The 19,194-nt window shown below is 43.1% G+C and overlaps 1 protein-coding gene across 4 annotated transcripts in view; it reads left to right on the plus strand.

Annotated features, from left to right (window-relative positions):
* BABAM2 (BRISC and BRCA1 A complex member 2) overlaps positions 1-19,194 on the plus strand; it is a 232,233-nt gene that overhangs the window by 163,242 nt on the left and 49,797 nt on the right. For all 4 annotated transcript variants that reach the window (XM_054992039.1, XM_054992068.1, XM_054992059.1 and 1 more), the window contains exons 8-10: positions 2,346-2,445; positions 5,402-5,472; positions 7,150-7,232. In XM_054992039.1, coding sequence (XP_054848014.1) covers positions 2,346-2,445; positions 5,402-5,472; positions 7,150-7,232 — 254 coding nt within the window. The remainder of the gene's footprint in view (positions 1-2,345; positions 2,446-5,401; positions 5,473-7,149; positions 7,233-19,194) is intronic.

Raw genomic sequence — 19,194 nt, forward strand, 5'->3', positions numbered from 1 at the left:
TTAACATAAATATATCTCTAAGAGGTTTGGGCGAGCTTAGGAGCTGAACTTCATAATACAATGCAAGGTGGTAAAGTTCTGAAAAAGACCTTCAAAACCAGATAATGCATCTACCAACCAACTATAACAATTTCTGTCACCTTTTCCTTGAAGAGGAATCAGAAACCAAACCTGGCTTTACTAAGCAAGCCTCCAACAACTGATTCAGCTGTTTTCCAAAACTGTTACCAGTATTCTATAGCAATAGAATCTTCTTTACAACACTTCGACCTCACGACAGTTCCAGAGAAAGATCATGTGATATCTGCTACACAAGGTGGCAGTGAGTATAGCAAAGAAGCCAAACCTTGGGGTGCGTAGCAAAGCTGAATGTGCACAAACTAGGGAACTATTACATCTCCAGATATAAGAGAAAAGGAATATTAGAAAGCAAAACTTAATTTTCCCAAGCTTGAGAAGGGGAGGGGAATGTTGGTAATGTCAGAGGCCAGCCTTCCAATTGGATGGAAGTGATGCAGAATTTCCCTAGATATGAAAACAATTCCAAATAAGAAAGAAAAGGCTTCAGGTGGGGAGAAGACACATTAAAGACACTTTGAGCCACTTCATTGGAACCTGGAGCTTCATGTGTGAGGAACAAATCTGATTAATTCAAGTTGATGCTCAGGGATCTCTTTCCTTAGGTATATGCCCATGGGATCTCTTTCCTTAGGAATATGCCCATGAATAGCATATTGAGCTGAAATGTTTTAAACAGCTATCTTAAAGGATTCCATGCCTTAACTGATCAATTGTCCCCCTGAATTTTCATTGAGCCAGTTCAGAGTTTATTACACTGCCAACGAATCTCTCTCTTAGCCCTCTATTGTGCCACAGTGGTTGTAATTCATTCAGGCTACATATCTCTGCTCCTACATATTTCCCTCCCACCATACCTCCCTTTTATTCCGTAAAATATCCTGAAATGGGTTTATCTAGGCCGCATATGAGTGGCAGGTATGAATAGATCATGGATCTTAGATGAAGGTATTAGAAAGAGAACAACATAATAATGGTTGTTGTGGGTTTTCCAGGCTGTATTGCCATGGTCTTGGCATTGTAGTTCCTGACGTTTCGCCAGCAGCTGTGGCTGCTGACTCTCAGCTCAACCCCACCCCTCCTGAGTAGATACAAATGACCTGCCAACATCTTTTCCACACTGTGACACTGAGAGATCTCTGTCTTTTGGTGCTACACCTCTGAAGATGCCAGCCACAGCTGCTGGCGAAACGTCAGGAACTACAATGCCAAGACCACGGCAATACAGCCCGGAAAACCCACAACAACCATCATTCTCCGGCCGTGAAAGCCTTCGACAATACAACATAATAATGGTCACAGCAACCGCTGTTGACTGTGTGCAGTTTTTACTCCTCATAAACAATGTGTGTTATGTTGCAAGCTTATGCCTTTGTATCATTGTGCTTAAGTTACCCACACCTGAAACTCTGCAGTGTCCTGGTTACTCCACCTCAAAACAGATGTAACAAAGCTTAAAAATGTTAAGGATGAGTTCAATGAAGATATTCTAAGTGACAAAAAATCTCCTATACTAAGGTTCTACTCATATTGTTCTGTAGAAAACATTACTAGCTCATAGTATAAACCCATCTCTCCCAACTAGGACCATAACAGTTTTATATGTTGTAGGATACCCACTAGAAACAGTTAACATTTCTTAGCATGCTAGTTTTTTGTCAAGGGCTGTAGCTAATTAAGTATTCCATGTACACCCTCTGCTATTGGTGCCTATTAAACACCATAATTTTATGTTTTTTTATGTTATACTGTATTCTACTGGCTGAGGTATGGATTTCATAGTAGTGTGTTACAGAAATTGTTGATTACAAGCTCCCAAAGAAGTTTGACTGAAACTTATAAGTAGCCTATTCATAGTTTTAAAAGAGAAGTTAATCAACATATTTGGCTAAAAAACCTGTGTTCTAAAATTATTTAAAAATATATTGATCCCTGTTCTTACTTATTTTATCCTTCAACAAATCTGTAGATTGTCCTGAGAGATAGCTTGTTGCCAAAGTCAATAAGAAATAACCAAGCATGGTCTTAAAACTGCATATCTCACATCTAAACCCAATATTGCAACCATAGCTCCATAGTATAACACTCACTAACATAATTCTAGTATTTGTTTAATGTTATATTCATGGTATAATAATAATGTACATCATAATAATGTATACAAAATCCCACTTTTGTGTTTTGTTTGGGAGGTTTAATATTTAATCATTTTGATTTTTGATTATTAGCATGACATTATCTAGTGAATCCATTGCCATTTTTTCTAGTGCTCTTGGAGGATCTTCTGCTCTGCACATCCCTGCTTTTCCAGGTGGAGGCTGTCTCATTGATTATGTGCCCCAAGTATGCCAACTGTTAACCAATAAGGTAGGTTTCATCAAGATTATGAGGGCCAAAATTTAAAGAGCTTAGCAATTAGTTTCATGACTCAAGATAGATTTTGGCTTGTGTTGAGTAGCAACATCCCATGCTATATGGCAAAACTTCCTTCCTTCCTTCCTTCCTTCCTTCCTTCCTTCCTTCCTTCCTTCCTTCCTTCCTTCCTTCCTTCCTTCGTACAATCCTAAACAGAGTTACAACCTTCTATGTCGGTTGAAGTCAGTGTGCTTAGAAGGGGTAAATCTGCTTAGGACTGCACCACCGAGAGCAGTTTGTGATGTATCATGGGTGCCTTCTTTTCAAAAGACAAAAAGTAACATTCTCATTGAATGCACTTGAGCCCTGGGCATGCCTAAAGTAGCTTATTGGATTCCAGCTAGAATACTTTGTTTTCCTACTGGCATTAATAACACATGCAAAGCAAGATAAGCTATTTTGATGGAAGGTACTGACGGCATTTTTGGGAACTGGGCAAGGGTTTAAAAAGCAGTGCTGATAACATATGAACCAAATGACAAATGCCACCACCCCACAGAAGTATTTAAATTTTTGGTATAACAAGGTCAATCTACTGTACTTAGAGCTTTACATAATAATTACTGCATATTCTAGGTTCTATGAAACTTGAAGGAAAAACTGTGCTCCTTTGGGTTTTTCTATTCAAGCAGATCCAAAACAAGTAAATCATTTTCTTCACTGGAAAAGTAAACATCTAACATCTGTCGTTATTTCAATGTTGTATGATACAACCAATTGTAACGAGAGAACATAAAGATACAATATTTGTGAAGTTCCTAGAAATCTTCCTCAGAAAATTTGCAGTGAGGCCAGAATGCAAACGCCCTATGGGGAGGGTTGCCCATCTTCCTTTCTGGAGGTAGCCAATTGTACCTATTGGAATGCCTCTCAGAGGGGCCTTTAGGGGCCCCTGAGAGAGGGGGTTCCCAGAAGGAGCAGCTGAAAAGGTGGCCTTCTGGATTCCAGCCTTTGCAGCTACCTCTGACGTAAAATCAGAACATGCGCAGACTTCCATTCTTATGCTCTGCACAGATACTTAAAAGTCTTTTTTTAGGTTTTTGTTTCCTTGTTCTTCCCCAAGCACTCTAATGTGCTTTCTTTTAGTATTCTCTTTCTCTTGTGGAGTTAGGAATGCTGGTACCCACTTTTTAGAACCCTAATCTCCTTCTCTTCACACACCAGTGCATTTCTTCAATCATTAACTGGATCTGAAGGTCTCCACAGGCAATTTCCAACCACATCAAATTCTCTGCTAGGAATGAAAACAGACCCTCCTCTTTCCAACTCATGCTACCCAATCAGATTCCTTGGAGTAGCCTGTTGCTCAATGCTCTCTAATTCTGTGAGGGATTAACCCTTAACAATCCTGCAGCTGTGTGTGTAGCACTTCCCAGGTTGTTGTTTTTTTTAAATTGTGCAGTCTGTCACAATAGCATTAAAAATTGTAACCTGAAAACTGGTTACCAAATAGTCAAAATTTGCCCTGTATTCTAATTTGTTTTTTTTCCAAAGAAGTATATAAATTACTTTTATAAAATGTTCTTTCAAATCCATTTCTAAAATTATGCTGGAATGTATCTTTGAAGTTCTTTTTGTTGTGGCTCACTAGCTGAAGTGGCTTTCATTTTTAAATATTCAAGTGTGCAAGGCTTTATTAAAAAATAAACTTGCTTAAACTAGCTTATCATCTGTTTTTTTCCTTTCCCAGAGTAACATTTTAAATCCCTCATAAAGCATTCAAAATAAGCATTTGTTCATAAACTGAAATAGATCCAATTTTATAAATAGAATTATTTTATTCTGAGAGGGTGTAACAGCTCTTAGCACTGATTGTATCATGGTTATTTCAAGTAATTTAGTGCAGCTGTTTGCCAGCCAAGGTAATCCAACATGAACGCAGCCAATACAAACAATGTTCATAATTTATTTTCTTTCTGTCAGTGTGAAGCTGTAGAAAGTCAGTTGCTATTTTGTTAAATCAGTAGGAGTTTTTGTGTTAGGAGCCAGCCTGGTACAGAATATTAGTGGCAGGATATTAACATCTCTAACACTGCAGTAGCATCTTTTGAGACATTGTGCTGGCATCGCAGTTAGCATTGTCTTGTCTAAGCAGTCACAGATTGGTATAGTATGTCTCAGGATTGTGCAATATGTATCTAATTGCCTGTTTGATAACAAAAACAAAATGTTTTAGAAATCTAAGGTTCCTTATGCAACTTCACTTGGATGGATATTCTTTAATATCTAACTTACACTTTCAAATATGTTAAATTTCAGAAAGGTAGTTATATTAATCTGTTGCAAAGAGTCTCGTGGCTCTGTAAAGACAAATAAATTGATTAGTTATGTTTAGAGTATGAAATATAGGCTGGCATCCACCAGAATGTTTCCACTGATGGAAGGATTTCCATCCACAGAGTGTAACTTTCTCACCTCCCCCTGGGGATTCCTCATGGGCATTTTGAGCTATAGCAGGAGGAAAGAAAGTCACGTTCCAAGGGTGGAAATGCTTCTCTCTGCAAAAATGTTCCAGTGGATCTCACCCTGTAATAAAACTTGTATATGTGTGTGTTTAATCTGCAGATCTTACTTGGCAATTTGTGTCTAAAATCAGTATTCCAGAATACTTTAAGAAAGAAAATCTGCATTAATATAAAGCACCTTGACTACTGGATTGAATCTGTTCCATTGATGCCAGCATATACATCAGCGCAGAAAGTCTTCTGATGTTGCAGAAGGCTTTTCTGCCAATGGAGGGGAAGCCTCCTGCTTGCACCAGAAGGTCCCACCATAAGAACAGACTGGTAGAATCCAACCCCATGTTGTCAATATGGAGTAAACAGGATTTCCAAGTAACATTAAAAAGTGAGCTTTAACTATCTGTTTATTCATTATATATTCCTTGGTTTCTTCTTTTCTTTAACAGGTACAGTATGTTATTCAGGGTTACCATAAAAGAAGAGAGTATATTGCAGCTTTTCTTAGTCATTTTGGAACGTAAGTCTTCATTCATCACTTTCTAATGAAATATAACTAAAATCAAAATTACTGACAATTAGCTGTCTTGCAACTTAATCCAAGCTATATTTACTCAAAGTAAATCCTGCTGATTTCAGTGGGACATTCTAAATATACGTGTTTAGGATTGGATCCCTTGTCAGCAACTTAAGTAAATTAAATTTGTCCTTTGCAAAATTTGATAGAAAAATTTAGTAGTGTTACTAAGTAGCGACAGAAAAATTTGGTTGGGGATCAGCTTGGAGGACACCATATTCACTATGCATTAATTCTGGCTGGTTCATTCATTTCCTTTAGTACCCACAACATAATCCAAAATAATGTATTCCTTTATGAAATAATTTAATTTTAACAAGTGTGCAGCAGTGGTTAAGAAAAAACAATACACGAATGAATTGCCCCAGCTCCAAAAGTAACTATTAATAGATACTCATTGTTTTGGTTACTGATATCTACTAATTTTGTGCTTAATACATGGACATACCTGCCAAGAAACTCTTGATGTTTTGTTAAAATTGCTAGCCAGAATCGTATTTTTATTTGCAGAAAAGTGTAGCATGTTGGGACCAAGATGTGTTGTGGTATTAAAAATGTACAGATGTACTTCTAAATGTGGGGTAGTTGCGAAGAAATCCATCAAATTTTTATTCTACTTTTCCCCTAAGGTGCTCTGGATGACCTAAATTGTTCTTCCCTCTTTCACTTTATCCTTCCAGCAACCCTATGAGGTATATGGCCCAAGGTATATGAAGTGACCTCCATAGCAGAGTAGGGATTTGAATCAAGTCCTCCCCAGTCCTAATCTGACATTATAATCACTACATCATGCTAGCACTGACTACAGAAATCTCTGTCCGTTCAGCCAACCAACATTTCAAAAACCCTAGGGTTGGTATGCCACTAGACCCTAAGGTGGAGTTTGGGAGATTAAATTATTGTTATAGACCTATGGCAAAACTTGGGCTACCTTTTCACTATAGACATTTGGACCAAGGATCCTTCCAGGCCATCAGTTGTTGTTACCAGAGCTCTAAAAATGGCTTTCAGAGGATATTTAGTGATCCAAATACAGTTGTTTTGCAAAGGTCAATATTACTCCTGACCCCTGTCACTCCTCTGTGTGTGTGTGTGTGTGTGTGTGTGTGTGTGTGTGTGTGTTTGTGTGTCTGTGTGGGCATGAGAGAGAGAGACAGAGGATAGAAAGAAATGGGATAAAGTAACTAGAAGTGCTGTATTGATCTGTGTTTGGATAAAACATGACAACTGATAAAATAATGAACATAATCCATCTCCTCCTCTGTGTGTGTATTTCTCAACTGTATGTACTGGGGTAGAAAATAATGCATATTCAAGTAACCTATGCACTCAGACCATGGGGAAGAGTGGAGACACTGCATCTATATGTAGGAGGTGCTGGTGGCCCTCCCATTACAAATGTTGGCTGACCATATTGCTGAATGCTTGGCACCATTTGTGCCTAGCTGAAACTAATGGGCAAAAGGCTATGTTATGCCCTCTGATGAGCCTCCTGTGCAAATGTAGATTCCTGGAAAGGGATGGATTATGTTGCCTGATTTCTACTCTTATTCTAGTCCATTGCCGTGCTTCAGTTTTAATGATAAATAGTTAGAACTTTTTAATTTCCTGTCTTGATAGTGGTGTGGTAGAATATGATGCCGAGGGTTTCACAAAGCTCACCCTGCTGCTGATGTGGAAAGATTTTTGCTTCCTCGTTCACAGTGAGTAGATATTTGCCCTGGGCACAAATGTCTAGACTCTTGAAGACAAAAACATTCAAAAAGGGGGAAAACACAGTGACAGGAGAAGTTTAAAGGTTTGGGCTATTTTTATTCTTTATGTATTTTTGATACGGTCTTCACACTTGCACAATTCTACCTGTAGTTTGAAAAATAATAGATTTGTGTAAAATTAACAATGTCCTTTTTTTCTTTAAAACTGCCATGTGCTCCAGAAACTTGTGGGAAGATCAGTTAGACATAAAATCACACTTGGGCCTTCAAACTGCGTCCATGTGTCAGCAGATAGCCATCCTGCCCTGCTTGCCTTCTCTTCAGAGTGAGAGTTAGTAAAGGCCTAGCACAGTGGTGTCTGCGGTCAAGAATATGATCACCCATATGTGTACCTAAGAATGAGAAAGTATTCTTTAGGCTTTTTAATAAGCAAGTAGTTAATGTCCTTCCAGGGACATAATTTCAAGGTTTGTGCCAAGAGTGGTTTCATCTCTTCTTGGCTTCCTCATATCTTTCACAGTGACTTTCATGTTTTGGTACCACATTGCATCCCTATTCAAATTGGGTATACACAATGCATCACATGTCTAGTTCAATGTGCTGTGCACTAGACTATACAGCTAGGCAGCTGTCTCCTTTTTTTGCATATGAACAAATTCATTTTGAACATGTAGTGATATTAGTGAAAGTACCATATACAGTGAAAATCATGGAACAGACCAATCAGTTGTTCTCTTTGTGTTGTAATCATAATGTGCCATGAATTCAATAAGAGCCAAGTCAGTAAGAGCCAAGTCTTCCTTAAATTTGTCTTCATTTTTAGCTTAAGCCAAGTTAAGATAATAAGGTAGGTAAAGGTACAAGCACTGAGTCATTACTGACCCATGGGGGGACATCACATCTCAATGTTTTCTTGGAAGACTTTTTGTTACGGGGTGGTTTGCCATTGCCTTCCCCAGTCATCTACACTTTACCCCCAGGAAATTGGGTACTCATTTTACCGACCTCAGAAGGATGGAAGGCTGAGTCAACCTTGAGCCCGCTACATGAACTCAGATTCCTCCAGGATCGAACTCAGGTTGTGAGCTTGGGATGCAGTACTGCAGCTTACCACTCTGCGCCACGGGGCTCTTAAGAGCCTGCTCAGCCCCACTCAGACCTGCCTCCTGCTTATAATAATAATAAGACAAAGCCAGAATTAGGGTGCACACGTGGGAGACCCACAAGGACTTGTGGGGGGAGATCTTATTTTTCCCTCACCCACTATTTCCTATCTCCCTTCCCTGGCTACACCACCATCCTTTTTCCTTTTCCTGCTTCCTTCTCTCCTTCCCACTCACCAGCCAACTTACTTTTATTTGTCCTCCTGTCTTCAGCTTTTCTTCTTTCCCTCCTTAAGGCAGCCTTTCCCCAGGAAAACTCTGTACAGTGTCAGTTGTTGAGCTGGGCTGGGCCCAGTTGAGCAGTGCCATGCAATTGTGTGGTGAATGCCACCAAGTTACACCATGCTGGCTGCTGCCACTGGACCTCATCCATTTGAGCTGTGCTGTCTGGGTCCAGTTTCATGATGGGAAACTGCAAGGACATTCAAGGGGCACCTCATTTCCCCCTGTATCCCTCTCCCCACACTATTTCCTCTTTCCTCCGTCCTGGCAGCCCCCCCAAACTCATGTTTTCTTGCTTCCTTCTAGCATTCCCACCCACCCACCAACTTTTTTCTGCCTCCCATCTTCAGCTATATTTATTCTTTATTTACTTTATTTGTACTCCAGGTTTCTTCATAGTGGTAACCCAAATCAGCTTACATTATTCTCCTTTTTCAATTTTACCTTCATAACAGGCCTATGAGGTAGGTTAGGCTGGTATTGTGTGACTGGTCAAGGTCACCAAGTGGGCTCTCATGTCAGTGTGGTAATTCAGACCTGGGTCCCCCAGATCCTAGTCTGAAAAACAACTACACTATGCTGGCTTTCATGAGGTGGCTGCTCTTAAACGGTAGCAAGCAGCCAGTCCTGGATGAGTCAAGTAAGTCACGTGGTATCAAGTCACCCAGTGTTTGCTGCTGGGCCTGGCCCTTGAGTTCTCCCTCAAAGATTGAAAGAGGCTGTGAAAATACCCTCCTTTCTTTTACTAGTGGAGCCAAGGCTTGAAGACTAGTGATACTGTTGCGGTTGCCTTGTGGTGGCCACTGAGGGCATTCATTTCTTAAAATTACAGGCACTGCTACTTTTATTAGAGGGGGGTGTTAACCGCAAATGTAATTTTTTGTTTAGATTTCAGATTTTTCTGCAAACCTGGAGTGTGTTTCAGGTTTATGCAAAATTTGTTTTGTCTATTCACGGCTCCAGTCTCCAGATTTATATATCCACAGATTTGGCCATGTTGAAAATTAAATATATTGATGATACCGTAGCTAATTACTACTGACTTTTAAAAATGGTGTTACTGTAACACCATTTTTAAATCTCCTAGTTTTATCAAGCAGTGTATAAAGACCTTTATTGTGGGAGCTAATTCAAAGGCCGTTGTTCTGCAAGTCGGTTTTTTCCCTCATATATGTTTGCATAGAATTCCATCTGCCTTTTAGTTGTGCATTCTCTGTAAACTCTGAGATTTCACTTTAGACTCCTCACTGACTCCATTGGGTTTTCCTCATCTGCATGGCATATGATCAGTGGCTTTCTTCCTCACATTTCCCACTACAGTTCTTATTACAGGCATAGCAATTTATTGTGTAGAAATTCCATACGATGTGAGTGTATGCCTACATGGAACATTTGTGTGGCGGGGGGAGCTGAGCTCATCTGCATTCATGAGGCCGCATGCATGTATGTCTGTATTTAAGTTTATTCAAGTTTTTGAAGTCAGAGAAAAGCTGGAGTACTGTTTCATTAAAATTTAAATTCCTTATGCTTCACTTGAGTAAAAATTCAGTCTTCACTACTCAAGGTTTTAAAATAAAATATTTGAGCCCTTGATTTAAGTAATTTAAAGCTCTTGAGAAATGTTTTTACAATTGAATAGCTTGTCACTATCAATCCTGCACCCTCAGTGCTCACACAGCAACTTATAAATGTAAATTGTAGCATCACACGTTTGTTGAGTAAATGAGGACCAGCCATTTCATGTAATAAAAGATACTGTAGAGAGAGCACTCAGATCTGCATTTCATTTCCAAAGTGATATATTGGCTTTCATTTCTAACTTCATTTAGTTTGCGAGTGTTTAGTAGTGCATAAAGGTTATCAGTACTTATGGAAGGAAACATATTTTATATATTTTTATTGTTCATGGAAAAAATATGAATAGAAAAATGCTAAGGGTATAAAAGCACAAAGTAAAGCAAGCATGCTTATGCTACACTGCTATGCTGGTTTAATGCAAAACTTAGATTTACCTGAACCTCTCAAGTGTTATAAAATCTATTGTAACAATTAGTATAACGTTCCTAGAAAGAATTTCAAAGCTTTAAATTCAGAAGATATTTCAAAATACTCACACTGTCATTATTTATTTTAGTTGGCTCAGTTTTAAAATACATTTATTGTGAGTTTTCCAAATAAGACAAAAAGAAAATCTAAACACAAATAATATTAACAGGCTGAGCTGCAGCAAAACAGAAGGAGGAGTTCAGACTAGAACCCATGCCTCCTATACACAGGGACAGTCCTATAACCACTCACTCAACTGGGTGCAGAGGAAAAAGACACCACATAGGACATTCCCCATAGTTCTGCTGTTGATATTGTCAGGGCTTGCAGCAGCCACCGCTGGGCAGGGCGCTGGGCGGTCTGCTCCTGACATCAAAGGGGGGCCAGGGATTCTGCAGGACCCTGCTCTGTGGAAGGAGGGGCGGTATACATCACCCAGACTCCCTCTCAATCCACTCGCTGGCCTGCTCAACCTGCGCCACTCACCCTCTTTGGCCTCTGCCATCTCCTCCTCCTTCATCCACTCTCCTCCTTGCCTTCGCTCTCGCTTACTCACACCCACCACCTCAGAGCTCTTCCTAGCCACCTTATATAGGGTTTCCTTGCCCCACCCCGTCCCGCCCTCCTTCTAGGCTTGTTCCCTCTCCTGACTTGGCCCAGCTGTGCCTTCCCTCAGGTGTTTCCCTCCTACCACTAATCCCTTCTTGGCTTCCTTGCCTTGCTGGCAGGGTGGGGTTGAATGCGAGCCATCCCCAGCTGAGGTCTCCTTGGCCTTGCCCACGAGGAGCTGCCCCAGTAGACCTTTGAACTGTTGAGCTTGCCTGGCCTTGCTCACGAGGAACTGCCCCAGCCGGCTTCTGTGCTGCTGAGCATGCCTGGCCTTGCTTGCGAGGAGCTGCCCCAGCCGGCTTCTGCGCTGCTGAGCTTGCCTGGCCTTGCTCACGAGGAATTGCCCTGGCCAGCTTCTGGGCTGCCTGCTCATTGATGCTGGGCGTGGCTGCCCATCTCCTCCCCCAGAATGCCTGTGGCAGCTCCACCTGGAGGGGCTTGGCTCCTAGCAACTCCTGAGCCAGGCTGCTGTCCTCTAGCCGGGGTGTGGCTCTGGGCTGTAGTGGCTGCTTCTCCTCCTTAGCTGGTAAGGGCTCTGTTTGGGCTGCTGCTGGGTCCCTATTCCCCCTGCCTTGGCCCTTTTCCTCTGTCCTGCTTAGTCCCCCTCTCTTCCCCCTGGAGGGTGGGACTGGCTGGTCTCTCCCTGCTCCCTCCAGCCCTCTGAGGCTTTGGCCTTTCGCCCCTTCCCCCTGGAGTGGGCAGGTTCTGGACCTGGTTGCTGGCTGGGGTGGTAGGGCCACTGCCTCCTGGTTGCTTCCCACTGCTCCCTCCTGGCAAGTCTGGGGGCTGGGACTCGGACCCCGGACAGATATCAGCAATACAGAGCAGGACAGGAAAGACTGTAGAGAAGAAGTCTGTCTACACAAGGCCTCTTACAGAAGGATGCTCAAGTGCAGGGAGGCTCAGTGTTAGCTGGGAAGCATAGCTTCTCAGAGAGTTTGGTTAATTTCATCTTCACCTCCCCAAAGGCTCTGTTAATTTCCCCTCTTTGGGAAGGCAAAGGTGAAATTAACAAACCCTATGAGGAACCATCTCTTCCCCCTATGTACTTAAACTATTCTCCTGTAGAGAGGTGAAATTGGTAGAGCCTTCAGCTCTGTCTTTTTAAACTACACTTTCCAGCTAACACTGCATCTCCCTATACTTGAGCATCCTCGTGTAAAAAGTCTTGTGTAGAGAGAGTCATGGCACAGATACAGTATAATCAAGGTCCTTGGTTCAGACTCCGGATGGGGACATATAGCAGTGATTTGCGGGAAATGTGCAACTTAAGGGATCCTTCCCCTTCCTGTTGCAAGGTGCTGCACACTTTGGATTACCCTCAGCTCTCTTTCAGTGTGTGCTGCGTGCTGAAGACAGTTGAGATCATTAATAAGAAGTGGTGAGAACCAATCACTCTGTCAAACCCCAGTAAGGCAGAGACTCAGTAGTACAGCAATCTTCACATTTATTGAATAGCATCAGTAATTCTGAAACCAAGTCAGATGAATGGGGATGCCATTCTCTAGTTTCAGCAAGCTTCTTGTGCTCATAGTAGAGCAGCAAGAGGTACACTGGTCACTACAGCTGTTGATTGTATTGCATATCCAGCCAGTAGGTGGCAATGCATTGGAATCCACTGCCATGGGTCTCTACCCTTGTTGGATGGCTGCCTGTAAAGAGTTCAAGCAGACACAAAAGCAGTAATGTGTAAGATTCCACAGTTACAGCAAAGAGCACATGGGCTCCAGTGGTTTGCACATGACGCTCTTACAGAATCCCCTGCTCTCCCTTCTTCCTTGAAGGATCCCACATATTAGACTGCCCGTGTTGGGTCACACAGTTTAACGACTGAGCCAACACTTACACATCCCTTTTAGGGAGTTGTGTTGGAGCTGCTCCATGGCTCTCTGATCTTGTAAGGTAATGAGCATTGTAGGTGTCTGGTTAGTAGTAGCATGCAGTGGCTGGTAGTCCCCCCAGACTGCGGTAGTGCTTTCTCCACCCCTTTACAGGGGAAAGGAACTACACTTGTATCATGTTAGTTGCCCAGTAATGTACTGCCAGCATGTCTGCCACCCCTCCCCCTTCTCTGTTCAGGTAGATTTCTAGCAACTGTTGTGGGAGGCAGGGTTGTTGAGGCACTATACAGAATAGATATGAGAGACTAGGTGGGCAGGTTCCCTTTGGTATTTATGTCCTGAGCTGGAATACCTGTAAGGGTTGAGAGCAGAGGATGAACGGGTATGCCATCTATTCCAGAGTGGATAATATCATCTAAGGTCTGCTATGACCAGCTTGCTAATTGTTTCTCAGATAAAATTGCAAACTCTTTCTCACGGACTCCACAGTTGGTGCAAGTCTAGAAGAGTTGTTCAAACCATCAGTTTGTCCAGTTTTGATGGATAAATTTCAACTGTTGGTGTCTGTGGACTGGACAAGATTTTGGGAGATCTTAGGCCTTTCAGTTGTTTTCTCAGTTCTTGCCTTTCATGGCTTGTGAAATTTGCTCATCTATAAAGCAAACTTTTGCTATGATAACTGAGGGCTCAGTGGTTCCTAGCACTCTAAAGAAAGCTGTAATCCATCTACTCCTTTTAAAAATAACCCTCCTTGGATTCTGGTGGATCTGAATAACTGTGGGTATTACATTTTTAATAGAAATACAGGATAGAAATACCTAAATAGATTGATAGAATGACTATAAGCCAGTTTCTAATATGCTTTTATTAGGCAAGATAATTGAACGGGTAGTGATGGAAGGGTTCTAGGAATTATTGGATGAGACAGATTTTTCTGGACTATATATCAGTCAGAGTTTATAGCACAGTTTGGTCTTGAAATTGCTTTAATTGCCCTGGTTCATAATCTTTATCCAGATATGGGCAGCAGAAGTGTAGCATCAGTCATTCTGATGGGCCACTCAGCAGCATTTGATATAGACCATCACACCTTTCAGAAACAATATTACATATCTTATCAACCTGATAACTTCAAGGGCATGGGTTTGGATTTGTCCCTTCTCTGTGATGGTGCCGAAAGGAAGGCCATATGCTAATGCAAGCACATCTGGTATTTCCCCACTGGCTGTTTAGCACTTAGTCAAAGCATGGCTTTTTTATAAAGAATTTTATGTTTTCTGATGGTTGTTAAAGATGGTTTCTCTTCTGATGGAAAAGTCTTGCTTTTTGACTGTCTTAATTAGACTGTATATGTTTTAGTTGTGGGTTGTGGTCTTGTAATGAATTTTTTTACATTTTTTATCCAGTCCTTCTCTCAAGACATGCATCATTCTCTGTTTTATCCTCACAACAGTCATGTGAAGTAGGTTAAATAGTGATTGGCCCAATGTAACCTTGTGTGCTTCATGATGGAGGCAAAGCTTGAACCTGGGTCTCACAGAGCTTGGTCTGACACTGTATCCCTACAACACCACCCTTGATTATGGTTGTATGCCACTTCAAGTGCCAGCGCAATGCAGATAATGCATATACACTTGAAATAAATCAATGTTTTCTAAGGGAGTAAAGAATGCAGTAAATAGATCTGCTGGCATGTGACCATCTTAAAATATGAGTGGGTCATGTAGTTTGAGCTGATTAAGGATGTGATTAGGATCACAGATCAATGCTTAGTTCTGGTTACATCAGTGCTTAGTTCTCATGGCCCCTCCTTACATGCCCAAGGTAAGGCTGATCACAACCTTGGGGTCAGGTAGCAATTTTCCCCAGGCCAGTTTGGCTAGGGATCCTGATAGAGTTTTGCCATCTTCTGGGCATGGAGTAAGGTTCACTGTGGGTGGATGGGGAGGTATTTGGGAATTTCCTGCATTTTGCAGGGGGTTGGACTAGGTGACCCTAGAGGTCCCTTCCAACCCTTTGATTCTGTGATTCTATGATTGTTGTATTATAAACCAGTTATTGAAATGTCACATCAGAAATAAGATAATAAGCAGTCATTGCAGTGTTTAAATTGAGTGAATAAATTCTTTCAAGGCTGTATATTTTGTAAAAGAAAAATGGCTCTGATTATATGAATGATGATTTCAGCTGTCTAGGGCCATGGGTGTAAAAGTTATGCTGCGTTTCTATTGCATTTAGTAGTAGATACGTAAGTTAGTTTGATTGTTGTCTTGGGAATTGTTCTTACCAAGAAGTTGGTATCAAGGTGTTGAAACCTGAATAAAAGCAAATGGTAGTCACTTATAATCTATATAATATATAATATAGCGTTGGACGCCGAGGAGAGGTTGGCAATATGTGTGGTGTACCGACCGCCTACCGCACCTGCATCTTCCCTGTCTGGTCTCTTGGAGGCGGTGGCCAGCTGGGCCTTGGAATTCCCGAAACTTTTGGTTCTCGGGGATTTCAACGTCCATGCTGACGACGATGCCTCCATGCAGGCCATTGACCTGGTGTCCTCCATGGCGGCCCTAGGACTCTCCCAGTTTGTTTTGGCTCCCACGTATCAAGCAGGTCACACGCTGGATTTGATTTTTGGGGCAGGGATGATGGTGGTCCTGGATGCCTATGATGCAGTGCCATGGTCAGATCACTTTGTTCTGAAGGCTCGTCTGAGCATGCCGCTCCTTTCCCGGGTGGGCGGTGAGCGGATTTATGCTCGCCCGCGGAGGCTTATGGACCCAATTGGTTTCCAGGCGGCTCTGCGGGATCCGATGCCCCCTGGCAGTACGTTAGATGAGCTGGTGGATGATTGGCATGACTGTCTTTCCGAAGCCATCGACGCTATTGCCCCCTGCCGTCCTCTCCGAGCCCGCAAATGGGTAGCTCCTTGGTTTACCGAGGAGCTTCGCCAGATGAAGCGGTCTCTGAGACGACTAGAGCGAGTGTGGAGGCGGGGGGCGCAACGAAGAGGCAAGAACATCTTATAGGACGTTTATGAAAGCCTATGAGGTGGCAGTGAAAGCAGCAAAGAGGGATTTCTTTGCTGCTTCCATTGCGTCCGCTAGCTCACGCCCGGCTCAATTATTTCGAACAGTTCGGTCCTTGGTCTCCCTCTCTCAGGGAGACCACCAAATTCTTAATTCAACTATTGGCTGCGAGGCTTTTGCAAGCTATTTTGCGGGTAAAATCTTGTCCCTTTGCCGTGGCCTGCCACCCACTGTTGATACAGTAAGGGAACTGGAGACCCCTTGGCCGTCTTCTGGGTCCGTATTAGACCATTTCAGGCTGCTCTCTCAGGACGATGTTGACAGGATCCTGCAGGGGATGAGGCCAACCACCTGTCCTCTGGACCCCTGCCCATCCTGGCTGGGGAAGGCCAGCTTGGAGGGGCTACGGGACCATTTGGGAGCCATTGTTAACATCTCCCTGAGCTCTGGGGTTTTTCCAGGAGTGTTAAAGGAGGCGGTAGTGCGGCCCCTCCTGAAAAAAACATCTTTGGACCCCACCAACCCGTCCAGTTACCGCCCAGTGTCGAACCTCCCGTTCCAGGGCAAGGTGATTGAGCGGGCGGGTGGCGGTACAACTGCAGGAATTCCTGAATGATGCTCTAGTCCTGGACCCATTCCAGTCTGGCTTCCGTCCTGGCCATGGGAAGGAGACAGCCTTGGTTGCCCTCACAGACGACCTTCGCAGGCATCTGGATCGAGGCGGGTCAGCGCTGCTTGTGTTATTTGATCTCACAGCAGTGTTTGACACGGTTGACTATGATTTGTTGGCCAGCTGCCTTGCCGATGTGGGGATTAGGGGGACAGTCTTACAGTGGCTGGTCTCCTTTCTCCAGGGTCGGGGACAGAGGGTGGCGCTCGGGAGAGATCTATCGCCCCGTCACTCTTTGGTGTGCGGGGTTCCACAAGGGGCGATACTCTCCCCGATGTTATTTAACATCTATATGCGCCCCCTCGCCCAGTTGGTGCAGAGGTTTGGGCTGGGTTGTCATCAATACGCGGATGACACCCAACTTTTTCTGTTGATGGACGGCCGGCCAGACACGGCCCCAGACAATCTGGCCAGAGCTTTGGAGGCTGTGACGGCATGGTTGAAACAGAGCAGGCTGAAATTGAACCCAGTGAAGACGGAGGTCCTGCAGCTGGGACGGGGGCTGCCAGATGTTGGGATCCAGCTCCCTGCCCTGGATGGGACACCACTGGCAACTTTGCCAGTGGTAAAGAGTCTGGGTGTGCTCCTGGATGCCTCCCTATCGATGGAGGCCCAGGTCACAGCGGTTGCCAAGTCTGCATTTTTCCATCTTCGTCAGATCAGGCAACTTGCCCCCTACCTGACGCCCCAGGACCTGGCTACAGTGATCCATGCAACGGTCACCTCCAGGCTAGATTACTGTAACTCACTCTACGCTGGGCTACCCCTGGGCCTGATCCGGAAACTACAACTGGTCCAGAATGCGGCGGCACGGGTCCTGACTGGTATACCTTACCAGTCACACATCACACCTGTCCTGCGCCAGCTGCACTGGCTTCCGGTTGAATTCCGAATCAGGTTCAAAGTGTTGGTTCTTACCTTTAAAGCCCTGAGTGGGTTGGGACCAGCATATCTTCGGGACCCCCTCTCCCTGTACGTTCCCCGGAGATCGCTCCAATCAGCGAATAAATATTTACTTGTGGTCCCCGGCCCTAAGGAAGCCCACCTCGCTTCAACCAGGGCCAGGGCCTTTTCAGTCCTGGCCCCAGCCTGGTGGAACGCTCTGTCAATGGAAACCCGGGCCCAGCAGGACATATTATCGTTCCGCCGGGCCTGTAAGACAGAGCTGTTCCGCCAGGCGTTTGGTGATTGAAGGGGGCGGTGCCATGTCAGCCTCCCACCTTTGGGGTGGGGAAGGTTCTCCCCACCACTGCACCTTGTTAATTTGTTTTATTATTTGTATATTGATTATAGTTTTTGTTTTTATCAATTTTAACTGTTCACTGCCCAGAGCCCCTGGGGATGGGCGGTATATAAATTGAATAAATAAATAAATAAATAAAATAATCTATAAGAATTTCTAGTAGTATTTTAATTTAAACATTTTATTGTAATGGTATATTGAGGGCAAAGAATTTTTAATGTGCAGAGATGTACGCTATGTAATTAGTGTTGTGATGAACACGTTTCACCTATTACTATTGTTTCATTTGCTCTGAAATAGAAATGGAAGGCACTTTAACAAATGGATTGAAAGACGATTATTTCGACAGGAGTGTTTCCCATGCCACACATCTGAGAAGGGAAAAATAAAAAGGGCACTTGTCTATATTTGTTGAGACCAAACACAAAAGGGAAACCTCCTGCTAAGAGAGCCGAAGCTCAAGAAGATTAACTTAGGGATACAATGAAACCCTATGAAACATACATAAAGTGTTAATTTCAATATTCTATTACACGTGGTCAGTTCCCAATCCAATTTGTACATACAATTTGATACAGTCCCGTTCCCAATAAACGTATATTATACATAACATGTAACTGAGCCGACGAAGCTCGTAACTGAGCCGGCGAAGCTCGTAGCCATTGCTATAGCAACATTCTGAAACGCCGCTCCCTTTCTATCCATCGGAGGAGGACTAGCGGCTTGTAGAACTACCAGCAACTCCGGGCTTTCTGGACAATCTAGAAAGAAAAAAGAAAAAACACAAGGACTATATTAGGTCTTACATATAATATATGTTTATTGGGAACGGGACTGTATCAAATTGTATGTACAAATTGGATTGGGAACTGACCACGTGTAATAGAATATTGCCATTGCTATTGCAACATTCTGAAACACCGCTCCCTTTCTATCCATCAGAGGAGGACTAGCAGCTTGTAGAACTACCAGCAACTCCGGGCTTTCTGGACAATCTAGAAAGAAAAAATAACAAATAAAAAAAACAAGGACTATATTAGGACTTATGTATAATATATGTTTATTGGGAACGGGACTGTATCAAATTGTATGTACAAATTGGATTGGGAACTAACTACGTGTAATAG

This window comes from Eublepharis macularius, chromosome 1 (genome assembly GCF_028583425.1).
Source record: "Eublepharis macularius isolate TG4126 chromosome 1, MPM_Emac_v1.0, whole genome shotgun sequence".
In the NCBI taxonomy this organism is placed as follows: Eukaryota; Metazoa; Chordata; class Lepidosauria; order Squamata; family Eublepharidae; genus Eublepharis; species Eublepharis macularius.